Source organism: Apostichopus japonicus, chromosome 19 (genome assembly GCF_037975245.1).
Source record: "Apostichopus japonicus isolate 1M-3 chromosome 19, ASM3797524v1, whole genome shotgun sequence".
Lineage (NCBI taxonomy): Eukaryota > Metazoa > Echinodermata > Holothuroidea > Aspidochirotida > Stichopodidae > Apostichopus > Apostichopus japonicus.
The window spans coordinates 1,729,184-1,744,826 of record NC_092579.1 but is presented as its reverse complement, the minus strand read 5'-3'; the positions used below and the strand labels follow the sequence as shown (position 1 = coordinate 1,744,826).

At 35.4% G+C, this 15,643-nt stretch overlaps 1 protein-coding gene across 2 annotated transcripts in view; it reads left to right on the top strand.

Annotated features, from left to right (window-relative positions):
* Positions 1-15,643, top strand: part of LOC139960555 (dual specificity mitogen-activated protein kinase kinase 4-like) — a 55,038-nt gene that overhangs the window by 33,445 nt on the left and 5,950 nt on the right. The window contains exons 7-12 of one of the 2 annotated variants that reach the window (XM_071959004.1): positions 1,205-1,256; positions 4,673-4,800; positions 6,432-6,509; positions 7,349-7,497; positions 8,209-8,254; positions 9,367-15,212. In XM_071959004.1, the coding sequence (XP_071815105.1) occupies positions 1,205-1,256; positions 4,673-4,800; positions 6,432-6,509; positions 7,349-7,497; positions 8,209-8,254; positions 9,367-9,486 (573 nt within the window). In that variant the 3' untranslated portion in view covers positions 9,487-15,212. Of the gene's footprint in view, positions 1-1,204; positions 1,257-4,672; positions 4,801-6,431; positions 6,510-7,348; positions 7,498-8,208; positions 8,255-9,366; positions 15,213-15,643 lie in introns of those variants that run through there. The other variant, XM_071959002.1, reaches the window with a different exon arrangement.

The following is a 15,643-nucleotide window of genomic DNA, read 5'->3' as shown; positions in this document are numbered from 1 at the left end:
ACTAGTCTCATTCTGCCACCGAAAAATGTCTCAATCTACCACCCAAAGAATCGTTGCTGTGTAATTGGAATCACCCCCGGAAACTCGCTTCTACGTTACATTCCACAGAATATTTCTGCGGACGTGGAATTTATAAATAATTACTCTACTCACGGCCGACACTGCTCAGCAGGTCTGGAATTTCGTTCTTGATTTGACCAACATTCTTTTGGCAAATTCGTGTACTTGCATTACAGATTAATCCCATTGGACCTATAGCTTAACATGTTAAAATTGCCAGTTTTTTTCTTCCACAAGGTCAAAAATCTCCAAAAATATCTTCCGTATACTTATTATGACTATAAAAGGGTGAAAATATCATTGCGGTGCAGAAAACCCCCCAGTTACATCCCCTTTAAGCTTATCTTGTGCAACAGCCTGTGATATTGTTTCCCCAAAGGCTATCCATTTCAATTGGCACACCATTATTTGTCAGGTTTACTTGGATGGCACCCCAAGACCTTTAAGTAGATACTGCCTGTCCGGCCTTCCAGCACTCTCAAGTTCTGCAATATATGTTTCTCGCCTACTGTACGTTGCGACTAATAAATTTCTGTATAAACCCGAAAACAATTTGTAAAGACACAGCTCTGATAGATTCTGAGGGACAGGACAGTCAAACGGCACGGCGCTTCAAAAGTTCCATCTTTCAGACAATCAGTTTTATGAGTGTCTAAATCTTGCATCAAATTTGTATTTACCCTGAAGAACATTTGTGGCATGGGATACAGGTGTGTGGAAAGATTTTTGAAGAACTGTAAAAAAAGAACTGGATGGACTGTTTGAAGAAATCGGGAATAAAATAAAAACAGGTGGCACATTTGGGACTGTATTTTGTGACAGCCCTCTCCTCTAAAAATCTATTTAATCACAACTTGTTTTCAGAAAGTTCATTGCAGGGCTTTAGTAATTGGTTATATTGTTTTAGTTACATTCCTGGAAGGACTTCAAAATCTTCTACCTTCGGTTTCACTCTTCACGTATATGGAACCTGGTTCGGTAAAGTAAAACAGCATCCATAAAGGAAGTGGGCCTTAGAATCCACGTGAGGCTGGTAAAAGCCCCCCCCCCCCCCGTCTGTTAAGCCTGTATATATATTCGATAGTAGTCTTGTATCAATCTTCTTATTTTACCTAATATGTTGCAATATTTTCTTCTTTTGCAGACTGTCAAAGCACTTACTTATTTGAAGAGAGAACTGAAAATTATTCATAGAGGTGAGTTGGTTGAGTCTTGGGAGAGGCCAGTGTCATCAAGATTTTAGCAAATAGATGCTGGAAATTGAAGATAAAAGTTAGTGTCAGTGTTGACACATTATCTGCAGAGGAAATAGATTACAAAACAATTAAAAAGAAAAAAAATCACACTTGTTTTCAGTCGATACTAGTTGATGTTTTTGCACGTTCCACTCACACACGACTTCCCTTTACAGGGGAAAACCCCTGTTATCTACCATTAAAGGCTTTCCAACTGCTTTGATTCCACATTTGAGCTAATTCCAAGAAATGAAAATAATAATACAGTATATAAGTAAATTGCATGATACATCATGACCTCAGAATGTGTGACATTTATGTTCACAATAAACAGTTTTAAGTAGATGAGCACTTGGTTAACTGCTGTTATTCTCTCTATAAAATTTAACCTTTAAATCTAATTAACCTTTGATTTCCCTGTTTTGGTGTTCCCACACACCTTGAACAATCTCGAATTAACTGAATCTGCCCTGCTCTGCTCTGTCATTCCAGTTATAATGGGACAGAAATTCACCCCTTAGGGGGATAGCTCCATTCTGAGCAGTGTCATCAGTGGCTGACTACTAATGTTATAATGAATGACACGGGTGTTAGCCTAGAGGAAATAGATAAATCGATGATCGTAGCGTTGATCTCAAGGAAAGTTACCGGTGTGCTATGATAAATGGGTTGTCTCCCTCCGGAATATTATTAGCTATAAGTTATAAGTTATACACCTTACTTGGTAAGAATCGATGAGACATGTTAGCTCTAAACATATTGATAATCGGTCGTGTGAAGCCGTTTTAATGTTAAGAGGTTTGAAATGAAACACATTGCATGGATATGAGGAGAGAAATGGAGATAAACAATTACTGTAATATCAAACAGTGAAAATGACACCAACTGTAAAGGAGAGAGCATTACCATGAAGCAAATTGCAGTTCTTTGACAGAAAACGTAAACAGTACAATGACTCATGCGAGAAAGTGGATGATAATGTCCAGAAGAAATACAAAGTGTCCCACAAGCCATCTTACTAGGTGGAGTAAGGTTTCACTCGGCATTGTATAGTCATACTTAACACTTTCAGAGTGTAGCTCTGTTAAAGCAGTCTGTTGGGGGTATGCATGAATATAAAATGTTTACATTTTGTATACAAAATACAAAATGTATACCATGTATAAAATTGTGTCCACACAATGTACACACAATGTATACAAATATATTCAGAATATCATGTTTTTACAAACAAGCCTTTGTCCTGTTGACTTATTGATAAATGCAACAGTGAATTTGCTCATTCTTTCCAAAAACGAGCTAAATCCTGTGGTTTAGAAGTACATGTGCATCACCATAATAATGTGATTGTAGGTTACCTGTGAAACTGAGAAGAGATTATTTAGTTCATCACAATAGACATTTGTTAGCCCATGTCTTTAATGGAGTCCATGATACATGTTTAAGGAGGAGAAGGTCCACTCTCTGCAATGATTGAATATTGGTAAATTATGTAAAAACATAAGAATCCTGCTGTGCTAGCTTAATGTACATTAGAATTAGACCAACTCTCCCGCAGGTTGCATGTATCGACTAAAAATTAAAACGTATCGGACAAACATTTGTGCACACCAAACTGGTCATGTGGTGATTAAATTATTGAGAGCATAAGGTGAGTGACTAGACTACTCATGACCTGTCCTACTCATGGTGTTTAAGAAGAAAGTGTTACGTTTGCTGTATTTTAATTGGTAGTCAATCGTAGAGCCTTTCCCTACTCCAAATACTTTCCTTCATTTGAAGGGATCAGTGCAGTATTTCATGCTTTGATGATTCATTCTGCTTGTCCTCTACAATCTCATATATGCACATTATAGTCGGCTCATTTAATAATTATAGTAATACACCATGCTTAGTTAGCACCAAAAACAGTTGGGTCTTGTTATGCTGAGAAGAAGAGGATCGTAATAGAATGACAGACTATAACACTGAGAATAGATGAGTCTTGAATGATACTTTAAAATTAGACACAGGTTCAGCTTCTTTAACTTACGGAAGCAGATTATTCCACAGAAATTTCAGACAAAGGCTGTTAAGCCTGATGTTCATAAGACTTTCTGTCTACAATAAAGTGGAACTTGTCCAGTAAAAGTACATAAGTGGCTGTTCATAGATGTACCTGAAAATGGTAAATGTTTTGTCTAAGTCTTAAAGTTTGTTAGGATGACAAGTACACTTTCATAACAGTGTAACATCTCTTTATTACAACAATTAGCTAAAATATATATTTTGAGTTTATTTGTGTAGACGGAAAAAAATCTTTTTTTAAGTTTTCTGGCTCTGTCTTCTAACTGTGTTTATATGTCTTTGTATGATTCATATTCCCAAATGTTTGTACTTTAATTACTTTCATTTTTGTCCATGGTTACTTCCTGACTTAAAACTTGTCTGAAACTTGCTCTCATTTTGATGACCTTAATAGAATGTTTCATAATGCTTAATATATATATTATATTAGTTAAATGTCAATTGGGTTCAGGGTTTTGCTTTTACAATGATGAAATGGTACTTCAGTATAGAGCATTGGTCGTGAGGTATTGCATCATGAATACCATGTTAGTTGTACAGAACTGAAAGCAATACAAACAATATTTTCTCTCTTCTAAAAACACAAAACTTGATAATAGTGGAAATGGCAAACGCTTTAAAGGGGTATTAGTAGCATTCCTCAGAAATGTGTGTGGTTAATCCTTAGTGTAAAACTTGCTATTAATTCCAATCATGGACGCACCTATATAATTTGCAAGTTATATTTTTGAAAATTGCAGCAAGTATTTCAAACTGGCTTTTAAAGCATTTTCCGTTTTCGGTGGTAATTAATTGCATTTATAGCTCTGTTGCTACTAAGCTTGGATGATTCTTGTAAACTTGCTAAGCTTGGATGATTCTTGTAAGCTTTCTCCGTGATGGCCCCACCACTGTGGAACAATCTCATAGCCAAACAAGAGGCACCTATTTCTCCATCCAGTAAGACGGATCTCAAAAAACAGTTAAAAACTATCCTTTTTGAGAAATATCACAGTTAGATTTATTTGGGAGCACATTTGAACATTGCCTTGTGCTCTGGATACCTGCGCTATACAAAAAAACAGTTATTATTATTATTATTATTAAACAAGTCATGTAGTCCACTCACATGAAAGATGGTGACATGTGCTAGACTTTTTGGTTATTTTAATAGTCCTTACAGCCATATAGTCATATTGAGAAACAGATCTATAAACAGAATCACAGAGAGAGAAGGATGATGATACAACAATTCCTCTTTCAGGATTGTTTACAAGACAGGAGGACGACATTGGTAGTATAATTGATTCCTTTTTCTCTGTGTTTTTCAGATGTGAAACCCTCCAATATCCTAGTTGACATTAAAGGCAACATTAAACTATGTGATTTTGGTATCAGTGGTCAACTGGTGGATTCAATAGCCAAAACAAAGGATGCTGGATGCAGACCATATATGGCAGTAAGTATCAAAATACAAACATGACGGTTTGACAAACAAAGATGAAATAAAATGAGGGTAGTACGTACTGACAGGAACTATCAAGTAGGATGTTGCTGGTTGTTAGAAGGTTTCACATTTTAAGTGGAAGATCCTTTAGCCAAGACATGTATGGCCTCAAGTATCAAACTGTGAAATTAATCTTTACAGCACAGGTAGGTTACTCATAGTACTATGCTGTTCTCACATGGTTAGAGCTGTTTTAACCAGAGATTTTGTGTCTGTAGGTCGCAGGTTAACCCCTACAATTGGTATGTAAGCCCCTTCATAGGAAGTCGAGCTTGTCTTAACACAAGAGTTTGTGGTCATCAACAGATAAAGTGCTTTATGGAGCATGCAGCATAAAATTCAGTATTGTAACTAAGTAAAGAAATTATATCAACTCGTTACCGTGGAAATGTGCTTGGACAGCTATTGAACACGCCAGTACAGTCTGCACAACTGTATTTGTTATCATTTAAAAAATTCTTAACAAAATTTAATTTCTTAAAAAAATTACAATGATGAGATGCCCAAAACAGAAAAAAACAAATTCTCAAGAAGAGTACAGTTGATAGTATGGACAATATAATTCGATTGTGATTTATTGTATCTTTGTCAATATATGCAGGTACTAGAGCTCATTACAATGTGTTGTACAGAATATTAAAGACTTAACGTGTCTTTAGCTCTATCACATGTTCATTTTCCACCAATCAGAGTAGTTAAAAAAGTGATTTTGCATATCTCTAAGTAGGATACTAACTAACCATGTCTGAGACTGTCTCTCAAAAATCAGTCAATTGTTAACATTATAGATACTTTTGCATATAAATACACAAACACAAATATACCTTATTTCTTGTATTTATAGAAAGTTACTTTGAGGTTTTCAAATTTTAGGGGCTGTATTTAGTGCTGGAAGCTTTGTAGCCAATATGTATGCGACCTTAAGTAGCAAACTATGACATGTAATTAGGCACTGACAATAAACCGGTATTAGAAGGATCTTGTTAGATTGATTTCAAGTTTAGGCTGACTGTATCTGTCTCATTCTAAGCCAAGACAAATTCTGGCTGGGTGGAGGCCATCAAGGCTCTGGATTGAATTATAAGTGGATTTGACTTGAAACCAAATCCTTACTGTAATTGCTGAATCACCATAAAATTCACTGCAAAAATGGCAGATACATTTTGCTCATTATTTCTTGTTGATCTTAGCATCTGCCAGTAGAGATGTTGACATGTTGACAAATAATGTTTTTGTTTGTAAAGTTATATGCGCTGTATAAATAAACAACTATAATGCAACTAGTTACCAGCAAACCAGGTAGGCCTTCCGCTGGTAATTGGATGTTTCCCAGGATTAAGTTGGCATACACTAAATACCATGGTTGGAACCATTTATCTTCTTTTTCTTAAAAAAAGAAAATGGCAAAATAGTGAAATTGATGAAATTCCATTGAGAACATTCAGCTTGAAAGTTAAGCTGTGACTGGTGTTGTATTGTGCCTTACCTGATCATACTGATTTCCCAGAATATGTTTCTGTTCTGTCGTTTATGTTGTCTATTATGTTGTGTTTTATTTATATTTTTTATTCTTTCATTTACAGCCAGAAAGAATAGATCCTGGAATGTCCAAAGGCGGTTATGATATAAGATCTGATGTCTGGAGTCTAGGAATAACACTGGTAACGACATAAGAGTCAATTGAATGTACAAATTACCTCAAGGTCTAAGGTCTCTTAAGGAATCATAAACATCAAAATGATGAACCCGAAAGGCCAGACAGTTTGTTGTAGATGCCTGAGTTTCACCAACTAATTGAAACTTCTTGCCCTTGATTAGTTCATTACATGAAAATATATCATTAAAGAAGAGGCCATCAGCCAAATTGCATTGAGGAGCAGGTAATTCAAGATGTTAGTATTTGAAGCGAGTAAAAACAGATCTTGGAAAATCTTGGTGCGATCCCTCTCTGGCCTTTAAAATTAGCTATTTCCACACGCCATTACCAGCCACGGTAAGCTTGCAGTCTCCAAAAGCTATGAGCAGTCCGCATGTTTCCCATCTGAAAAGTGGTCAAATTTTAAACTCAAAAAACCAAATTTTGTTAAAACTATCAGTTGAATTGTTACCCCAAGCAAAAACAAAAAGCTTACAGAGTTTACATGGTATAAAGATAGCTGCCAAGCAAAATTACACACTGTCATTGTTTAACGTAACAGTACGCCCCAAAATATTAATCAAATTCTGGGTTGTGGCTATGATAACTCATATGTTGTGATAGTTTCAAGGTTGCTGTAGGGCATTCTGTTTTGTCACTGATAATAATTTGTACAAAACTAACACAAAAAAAATGTTTTATTTCTGTTGAAGATTCTGTTAGTTTGCAAAGTATTTCTTTGGTGTAATCTTGGACCAGTTAGAGTAAATAGTTTGATTTTATTCCTTGAATTAATTAGCCGCCATGTTGAACTACATTCCACCATGCTTAATTCCAATGAATCTGACCTTTCACCCATTACAGCATGAAATAGCTACTGGCAAGTTTCCATACCCAAAGTGGAACAGTGTCTTTGATCAACTGACGCAGGTCGTAAAGGGAGAACCCCCTCTTCTCTTTAGCACAGATGAGGTCCCTTTCTCCACAGACTTTACAGAATTTGTTAATGTATGGTGAGTCTGATTTTAATTGATAGTTGCATATTTTTTCATTCTTTTATTTACTTTCTTTGCTCATTGGTGAAGCATAAACATGGAAGTAAAATTATAAGGATATGTTAAATAAAGTAAAACGATTGAATAATAGCTATTTTCAAGTCAAACTTACTGAAACTTTAAGGTATTGACATTGCATTCTGTAGAATATTGGTATAATTCAGGAGATGTATTACGGCTTTCCTGACCAAACTGTTTCTTCTCTGACAAATACTGCAAAATGTTACAACACTACGACACCTGTCAGGAAATGTTTGATGATTCCACCTATACCAGGAGACAATTCTGGAAATGATTCTGTAGTTACAAATATAACATGCAATTATTCAAAATTAACCAAATGCATAAAGTGATCTCTTTCTCGATAAATAATACTTTCTTTCCTGCAAATGATGCAACACGTTCCTCTCAACTGAAACTTAATTGAACTGATATTTAAAGTAAAAAATTGACTGCTTTAAGTTGTAAAACACATTACTATGTTAATTTGGTTGGTTGGATATCAAATAATTTAATATAAGTCAATTGATAGGAGTCCTCATATACCTACCCCCCTCCTCCACCCCTCATACTTGGGTAACTTTAACACTGCAATCCTTGGTGTGACTTCAACTACTTCTGGTTTGCTGCCATCTCTATTTGATCTATTTTACCTATTTTTCCGCACAGTCTTACCAAATCTAAGAAGGAACGTCCAAAGTACGATCAACTATTGGTAAGTCCAAGACGTAATTAATTTCAAAGTCATCCCAAATATCAAAAGAGTACCTTCTCAAGAACAAATTAATGACATTAATTACAAGAAATAATTATTCCATCATCAAAAATTAATAGGTGTGGAAGAGAATAGTAATGTAAAAATAACAGCAATTAATCACTGCAGGTAGAAACTAATATCAATTTAATCAAATATCTATGATGACCAAAAAGAAGAGTTTGCAAAATGGTAACGTTAATTTGACATAACAAACGTAAGTTGTTCAACACAAAAAATAGAAAGAAGAATATCAGCATGATTGAGGTTTATTTATTTTATTTATGTGGCATTAAATAAGTTTGATACTTGTTAGGTTTAGCGATATAGATATGCTGTGAAATGATAGCAAACAGAGGAACAGATACCTATGGATTCTGTGTTGACTCTGTTTTGTGTTCGTCAAAAGGCAATTAATAACAGCATGAAAACTGAAAGTCCAATTAAATGGGACATTCAGCCTTTTGTTGCAATGGGAACTCTTTATCACCTACATAACCAGATTTGGCTTTTAAGTGCTATGCTGTACCTCTTACCTTTACTCAGGTAAAAGTTCTTCAGTGCACTGACAAAACATAGTTTTGTGTTCTCTAGTAATTGGTTTTTAGAAACAGGTTAATTTAAATTAGAGTTTTTATCCTGGACTGGATTTATTGTCTTTATATGTTATTTGACTGGATTTGATATTGTCTAGTGATATGATCTTCTGTCATATAAAATGCCTATTTGAATTAGACACACACAGCTACAATGTATTTATGATACTTGCTTGTCTCTGTTGTCATTGAACAGCTACAGTTTGTGATTTGCTACATAAAGCTTACAACAGCTGTGTGTGTTTCATACTTTAGTCTGGTTTCATGAATTATTCAGCATTCCACTCTTGTTGCAATGAGGTCATGTTTCTACCAATCTTGACATCATGATGAAACCAAATATGAAATTATTAGGATAAGTGAATGCAATCCGTAGTGTTGGATTGAATTAAATCATGTTAACCTTTTGTTTCTTTCAATTAATTATTTCTCCATATTTTCATCCCTCTGCTCTCCTCCTCCCCTCCCCCATTTTAGAACAACCATTTCATCAAGCAGTCTGAATCAGAGGAGATAGATGTGGAGATATATTTTTCAGACATCATCTCCAAGATGAGGGAAATGGGTTTCTTGCCTCACTCTAAGGAGTTACCATGACAACAGTCGTCTTCCTCCTCCTCCTCCAAGATCTACGACGATGAACAATCAGCATTTTGTCCAAGACATTCTTTTGTTTTCTCTCGGATTGCATTCTTAAACGTGACAGCCAAAAAGAGATGCTTTTGTAAAAGGCTCAAAAAAGTAAAAAAAAGTAATAATAGATTCACTGTCGGCATATATTTCAGTTGATGAAGATCCTGCTCTCGAAAGAACTGGTAAACGGTTACAGATGGAGGTACAGTACCGCAAGAGAGAGAGAGAGAGACATATTGTATGGGGTACAAATCTTGCTTGTTGTCATGGTTATGAGTAATGAGATATTCTCAATATTTTAGTGAAAGGTCTTTGTGCAAGACAAGGATTTTCCACTTTACAAGGCAGTCTACCATGAAATTTTATAACAGGTAAAGCTTTAGTGAATGGTCGCGCAATGCTATTCCCTTTGTTACTGTAGTTGTGCAACGTAATTGTGAATGTTTTTCGAGACTCGTAACATTGCCTGCAGGAAAAGCGGAGAAAATTTTTTTTTTTTTTCTCGGGCAGCAATATCCGCAGATGTTCTAACAAATCGGAGTCATCGTGTAATCTAACATTTCTTCTGCTGATCATTCATTGAAACTCATTAAAATAAGAGAACATTAACTACATGTTTAAATGATAAACGTGGTAATTCAAACTATCAACGATTCAGTGTCGAATCGTGATTGGATGGTTTTTCATATTGCTGATAAATATTCATGATGTATAATTATTTATGTGAGTTTAGAGAATGTTAATACTTTGCGTCCAACACAATAATGTGTAAGTGATTATTAAACCAATTGATAACTTAGTGAGCACTTTTGAGTCAATAAAAGTGATGATATGCTTTAGTGGTATTCCTGTTTTATATACAGCTTCCAGGGTGTCCTTGGAGTAGGGTAGTCCCAAGTATCCACATGATGGCTCCTAATTATCCATCAGAAATGTTCTTGTTTGTGAAGATATATACCACTGGAAAGCATCTGTTTTGTTAGTTGACAAAGATTTTCATTCAGCTATGCCCTTTACATATATGGTGAATATGTGTTTGCAGATATGTTTGCATATTCATGAGGCCTAGAGTTTATGAGTTGGGTCATTTTGGATTCCTTGCCAAAAGCAAAAGGAATCTATGCAATGGAGATGGTGTACGGGTGTATGTGTGCATGCGTGTGTGTGTATGTATGTGACACTTGCTTGTTAACACAGTAACTCAAATAGTTAATGGTGGATTAACTTCATATTTGATGTGGATCTTTCTTATTGAGTACAAGAAGCTATTGTTTTCTGTGAGCTTCAATGGTCATTTGGGGTCAACAGAGGGCAAAGTCTGAAAACAAAATAACTCAAAAAGTACATCTTTGTTGAACTTCATACATGGTATGCAGATTAAACTTGTTGAGAACAAGAATACTATTGAAATTGATGGAGGTCAAAGGTCATTTGCAGTCAACATTTAAGTGAAAGTATAAAAATCTTGTAAACACAATAACACAAGAAGTATATCTTTCTTGAACTTCAAACTGAGTATGTAGATCCAGCTTGGTGAGTGCAAGAATCCTATTGAAATTGGTATAGGTGAAAGGTCAAATGAGGTTAACAGGCATCAAAGTCTGAAAACCTTTAAAAATTAAAGCTACAATAAATCTGTGAATTCTCCAATGCTATGATTTTCTTTTTGGTGAACATAGTTGGTCAAATTAAGTTCAGTATGCTCAGTGAAGGGGCTCTATAGGTCTTCAACAAAACATACCTGGCTTCCAGGTAATGAAATCTGCTTCAGACTTCACACTCTTGCTTTAAACATGCACTTAAACCTACTACAAGTGTTTCTCCCTCTGAGCGCCAAGGTGTCAAATGGGCACAGACTGGTATTTCAAATGGGTACAGACTGATTCAAAGGGTTAAAAGGTTAAATTCTCAAATGGTGGAAAATTGGCCAATTTCTCAAAACTATTTCACAATGTATAAACAATGTCATGTAACAAGCTATAACTATAAAAGGGACTGCTAGCTCAAAATTGGTAAAATGTGTCTATATTTCACATAGGTAGACTGTTCTCTCTGGATATTGACACTTTTTGGTTTAAAATTCTATACTGTAAAATCCTTACTAGTGAATGACATGGTTGATGGTGACAAGGGATTGCTACAAACCCCTTTCTGGTTCTCACATAATTCTAGGACAAATTTAACTCACTTGCTCTACATTAGTCCAGTCGTTATTTTGAAATTTGAGGTAATTATATGTCAAGGAATCACATAGCTAACTGGTTGGCTGGTTCTGAATACTTTACTTTCATGCCTGACTTTTAGTCACTTGTACTGACTGACAGTATGAATATCCCATTTCTATTAGAATTAGATTTGTTCAGGGATGTTTATACTGTCAGTGTGAGTACATTGCAGCATTATATAGTACAGCAGTATAGAGTGATACTAGGATTACGAAAATTGTCCCAAACTGGCTGGTTTATCACAGGCAGCTTTGTAAGCCAAGGTATTAAATATCTCCCCAAGTCAAAAGGAAAGGAGTTTTATGGTTAGTAACAGTCAACCATATGTGACTTTTGATCTTAGGTAGCAGGTTATATCTTTGTAACCTTTAAGTTAGTTCAGAAACATGGGTGGAGGCAGAAAGTGTAACAATGAGAATGTCATTGTTTGTTGAATTTGGGGGAGGGGAGGGGAGGGGAGTTTAATTGCCTTAACATGGACAGTAGTACTTACTTTCATAACTTTCTCGATGAGGATGTATATTAACTGTCTTGTAGAATCTCAAAGGAACTTGGCCGAAATCGACAGATTTAAGATGGATAAGTGATGAGAAAAACCAAACCAAGGCTTTAAATTTGAAGATGTTGACATTTGATTTTGTTTAAATTGTCACTAGAGAGCATATGTAGTTGCTTGGTCGAAATCGACAGATTTAAGATGGCAAGTGATGAGAAAAACCAAACCAAGGCTTTAAATTTGAAGATGTTGACATTTGATTTTGTTTAAATTGTCACTAGAGAGTATATGTAGTTGTTGGGCCACAGTTGGCCCAACAATGGTTTGTTTCACATGTTCAGATGGCTTCTTGCATTAAGTCTATGTTTTTATGGACCACCTTCAGTTTCTGTAAAGATGTGCAGAAGAGTATGCCTTTTTTTTGGGGGGGGGGGGGTTGGGGGCGAGGAGAGGGATGAAGAGGGAGTGGGACAGAATGATGAGGATGTGCATTATTAAAATCTGAGAAAGGTTATGTATGAAATGTTCCAAAATATTGAACCAGATCATGTTGTTTGAGTATTGTGGTAAACTTTATGTTTTATTGAATGAACATTAAATACATCACATCATGATATGTGTGTGTGTGTGCGTGCGTGTGTTACTAGACTGCTCTTTGCTACTAATAGTAATGATAGTAATGGCTGTTTGAATTAACTACTATCGTGTCAAAGTTTACATAAGAGCATTAACAATTATTCGGTCATCTTTAAAACAAAACTTGTCGTCTCATTCTTCTTTTGTGTGTTTTTTTGTCTTTGGTATACAACATAACAACACTGGTTAGCCTTGGGTGAAAGCAAGGCCATATCTGTCTGTCTGTCTGTACACAATTTTACAACATCATCTTTATCATGCGATCTTTCAGACATTGTGATAAAACTTTGACACTATTGTCCGTTGGAGCACACAGGATATTTCAGCAATTGTATTTTCAAATTTATTAAGGTACAGTATCATTTCTGGTCGTTGTTTCATAATAACCAAAATGTACTCTTTTTTTCCACACAAAACGCAATGCACCTTTAAGGAACAATAAATTGTTATTACTCAATTGGGAGTTTCCAAGAGACTTATTTAAATTCACCCAAATGAAAACATTTTTAAAGTACTTATCTATAATTAGTATAATTATTATTTCAACTAACAACTCATAATGACGGAAACTGAACCACTTCTGCTAATCATCAAATCTAAATTAGTAATATAATGACAGCAAGGAAGAACTTACTGTAAACAGATAAACTGTTATTTTAACAAAGCACTTGTGTAATAAGCCAGCTTAGGTTTTTTATTATTATGTTAGTCTTTTAGCACGTCAGTGAAACGCATTTGTGAAGGAGGATATTCGTTAGGTAAAGTCTTATGATGAACCACCTTTCAAGCAGTGTACTAGTTCATGGATAATAACTCGATAAATAAGTAGGGAACTTTTGGAAAAGTGAGAGTGTGTTACGAACAGTGGATATTACACTGTCAGAATATAAGCGTTTTCTCAGTATATATATACTTCCGAAATCAAAGGAATCTATGCAATGGTGATACTTGTATTTGTACGTGCGCTTGCGTGTGACACTTTGGCTTGTAAACAGGAGAACTCTGGCAAGAACATGATGCCTAAACGTCATATTGTGTAACAAGGAAACTAATGATATTGTTGGAGATCAAAGGTTATTTGAGGTAAACAGAGGTCAGAGGTTGTACATATGAGAACTGCAAAAGTGGAAGTTTGGATAAACTTGATGCTCGGTATTTGGATACACAGTGTTGATTGAAAGAAACCTATATTGGAACTGGTGAAGGTCTGGTCAACAGAGGTCAAAGTGAAAACCTTCCTTTACTGTTTGCTCAGCAGAAATCTCTCTCTACTGTTAATGAGTCTTTATTTAAATTAGCTATTGCAAAACCCACAAAAGGAAGCCTATATCACTTTCAAGTTTCTCAAATAACTGAATGAAACACGATAACAAATATATTCTGCTTCCACTTTCGGTGGATTGGTGTGTGTGTAAGCTATCAAGAATACGCTTGGTCATAATTAAATACTTTTATTTAATCCTTCCTTCAAACACAGGTAGGTACCTTCAAACTTTCACTTTTGTCAGCTTTCAATAGACTAGTGTCGTTTGTTATTACTTTGGCATATATACTAATGTATGTAATACTTCCTTAAACACAAATGTGTGCATTAGTCTCTGACTGCCTCTGTACTTCTATTGTGTCATAACATGAAGCGGTGTAATAATATGTACATACAGGTATGCTGCCATATTTTGACACATGCATTGTAGAGCATAACGTATTGTACATCGATATATAGACTAATCTTACGATCTCTATGGAAAGCTACAAAGAAGAGAGGCATTATAACGAAGTGACTATAACGAAGTGAGTAGCCGATGATCGTCGCAGCAGACGGTTATACTTGCACGAAGATACCAAATTATGGCGAACATGGCCTCCTATTGTCTGATTTATATTGAAGATATATGACAAATTAATTTCAAGAGCATTTGATATCACACGAGAAGTTTGATTGAATTAACCAATATTTGGTAGAAATCGGCTTGATATTGGTAGAAATCGACTCGGCATCATGGAAGACGGACCATGGCCTCCTATCGTCTGGTTTATAATGAAGATATCAGCTATATTTTATCATAGACAAATTGTCGGTCAGCGAAGGTGTATGTCATGTGAGAAAGAATTTTACAAGAATACCCGACGAGTACGCGACACCGCTAGAACTGTATCTGACGGCTATCGGCGATCCCGTAAACATGAAGACTTTGATCTTACGTCCTGCTACGAGACGGTTTATGATGATAGCAGCATAACACGGGAAGGATCATCTAGCGAATGTTTGGCATGTGAATCACTTTGGTGGGATCGTTATGGTCACGTGATGAAATACACAGAAGAATCGATTGGTAAGATATACTTTACTGTATGGAAATTGCCATTATGGAAATATTGGTTATCTAACACTATTGGGATATGTGGGTCATTATATAGAGTGCGCACGGGAAGGGAGGGGTTGAGAGATATCAAGGTGTGCTACCTCATGCTTGCCCCCATCTCGTATGATATTAATTAAAAAAATTCAAGGAAGAAATTAAAATAAAATATAAAATAAAAATGAGAAATGAAATGTTAAACTGAGAAAACGAAGGGTATTATCTTTTGGCATAAATGTTATCAATAACATCTAAGATGGCATTAAATGTTCTATGACAAACGTTTTGCACGTAAACGCTTTCATATTTGCACTTCCAAGGTGTGTTTGACAGTTTAAATTTCACTTTATTTCATTCATTATTTTTCTTCACAGGTTTTATAATCGTACAGTAAATTACCGTGT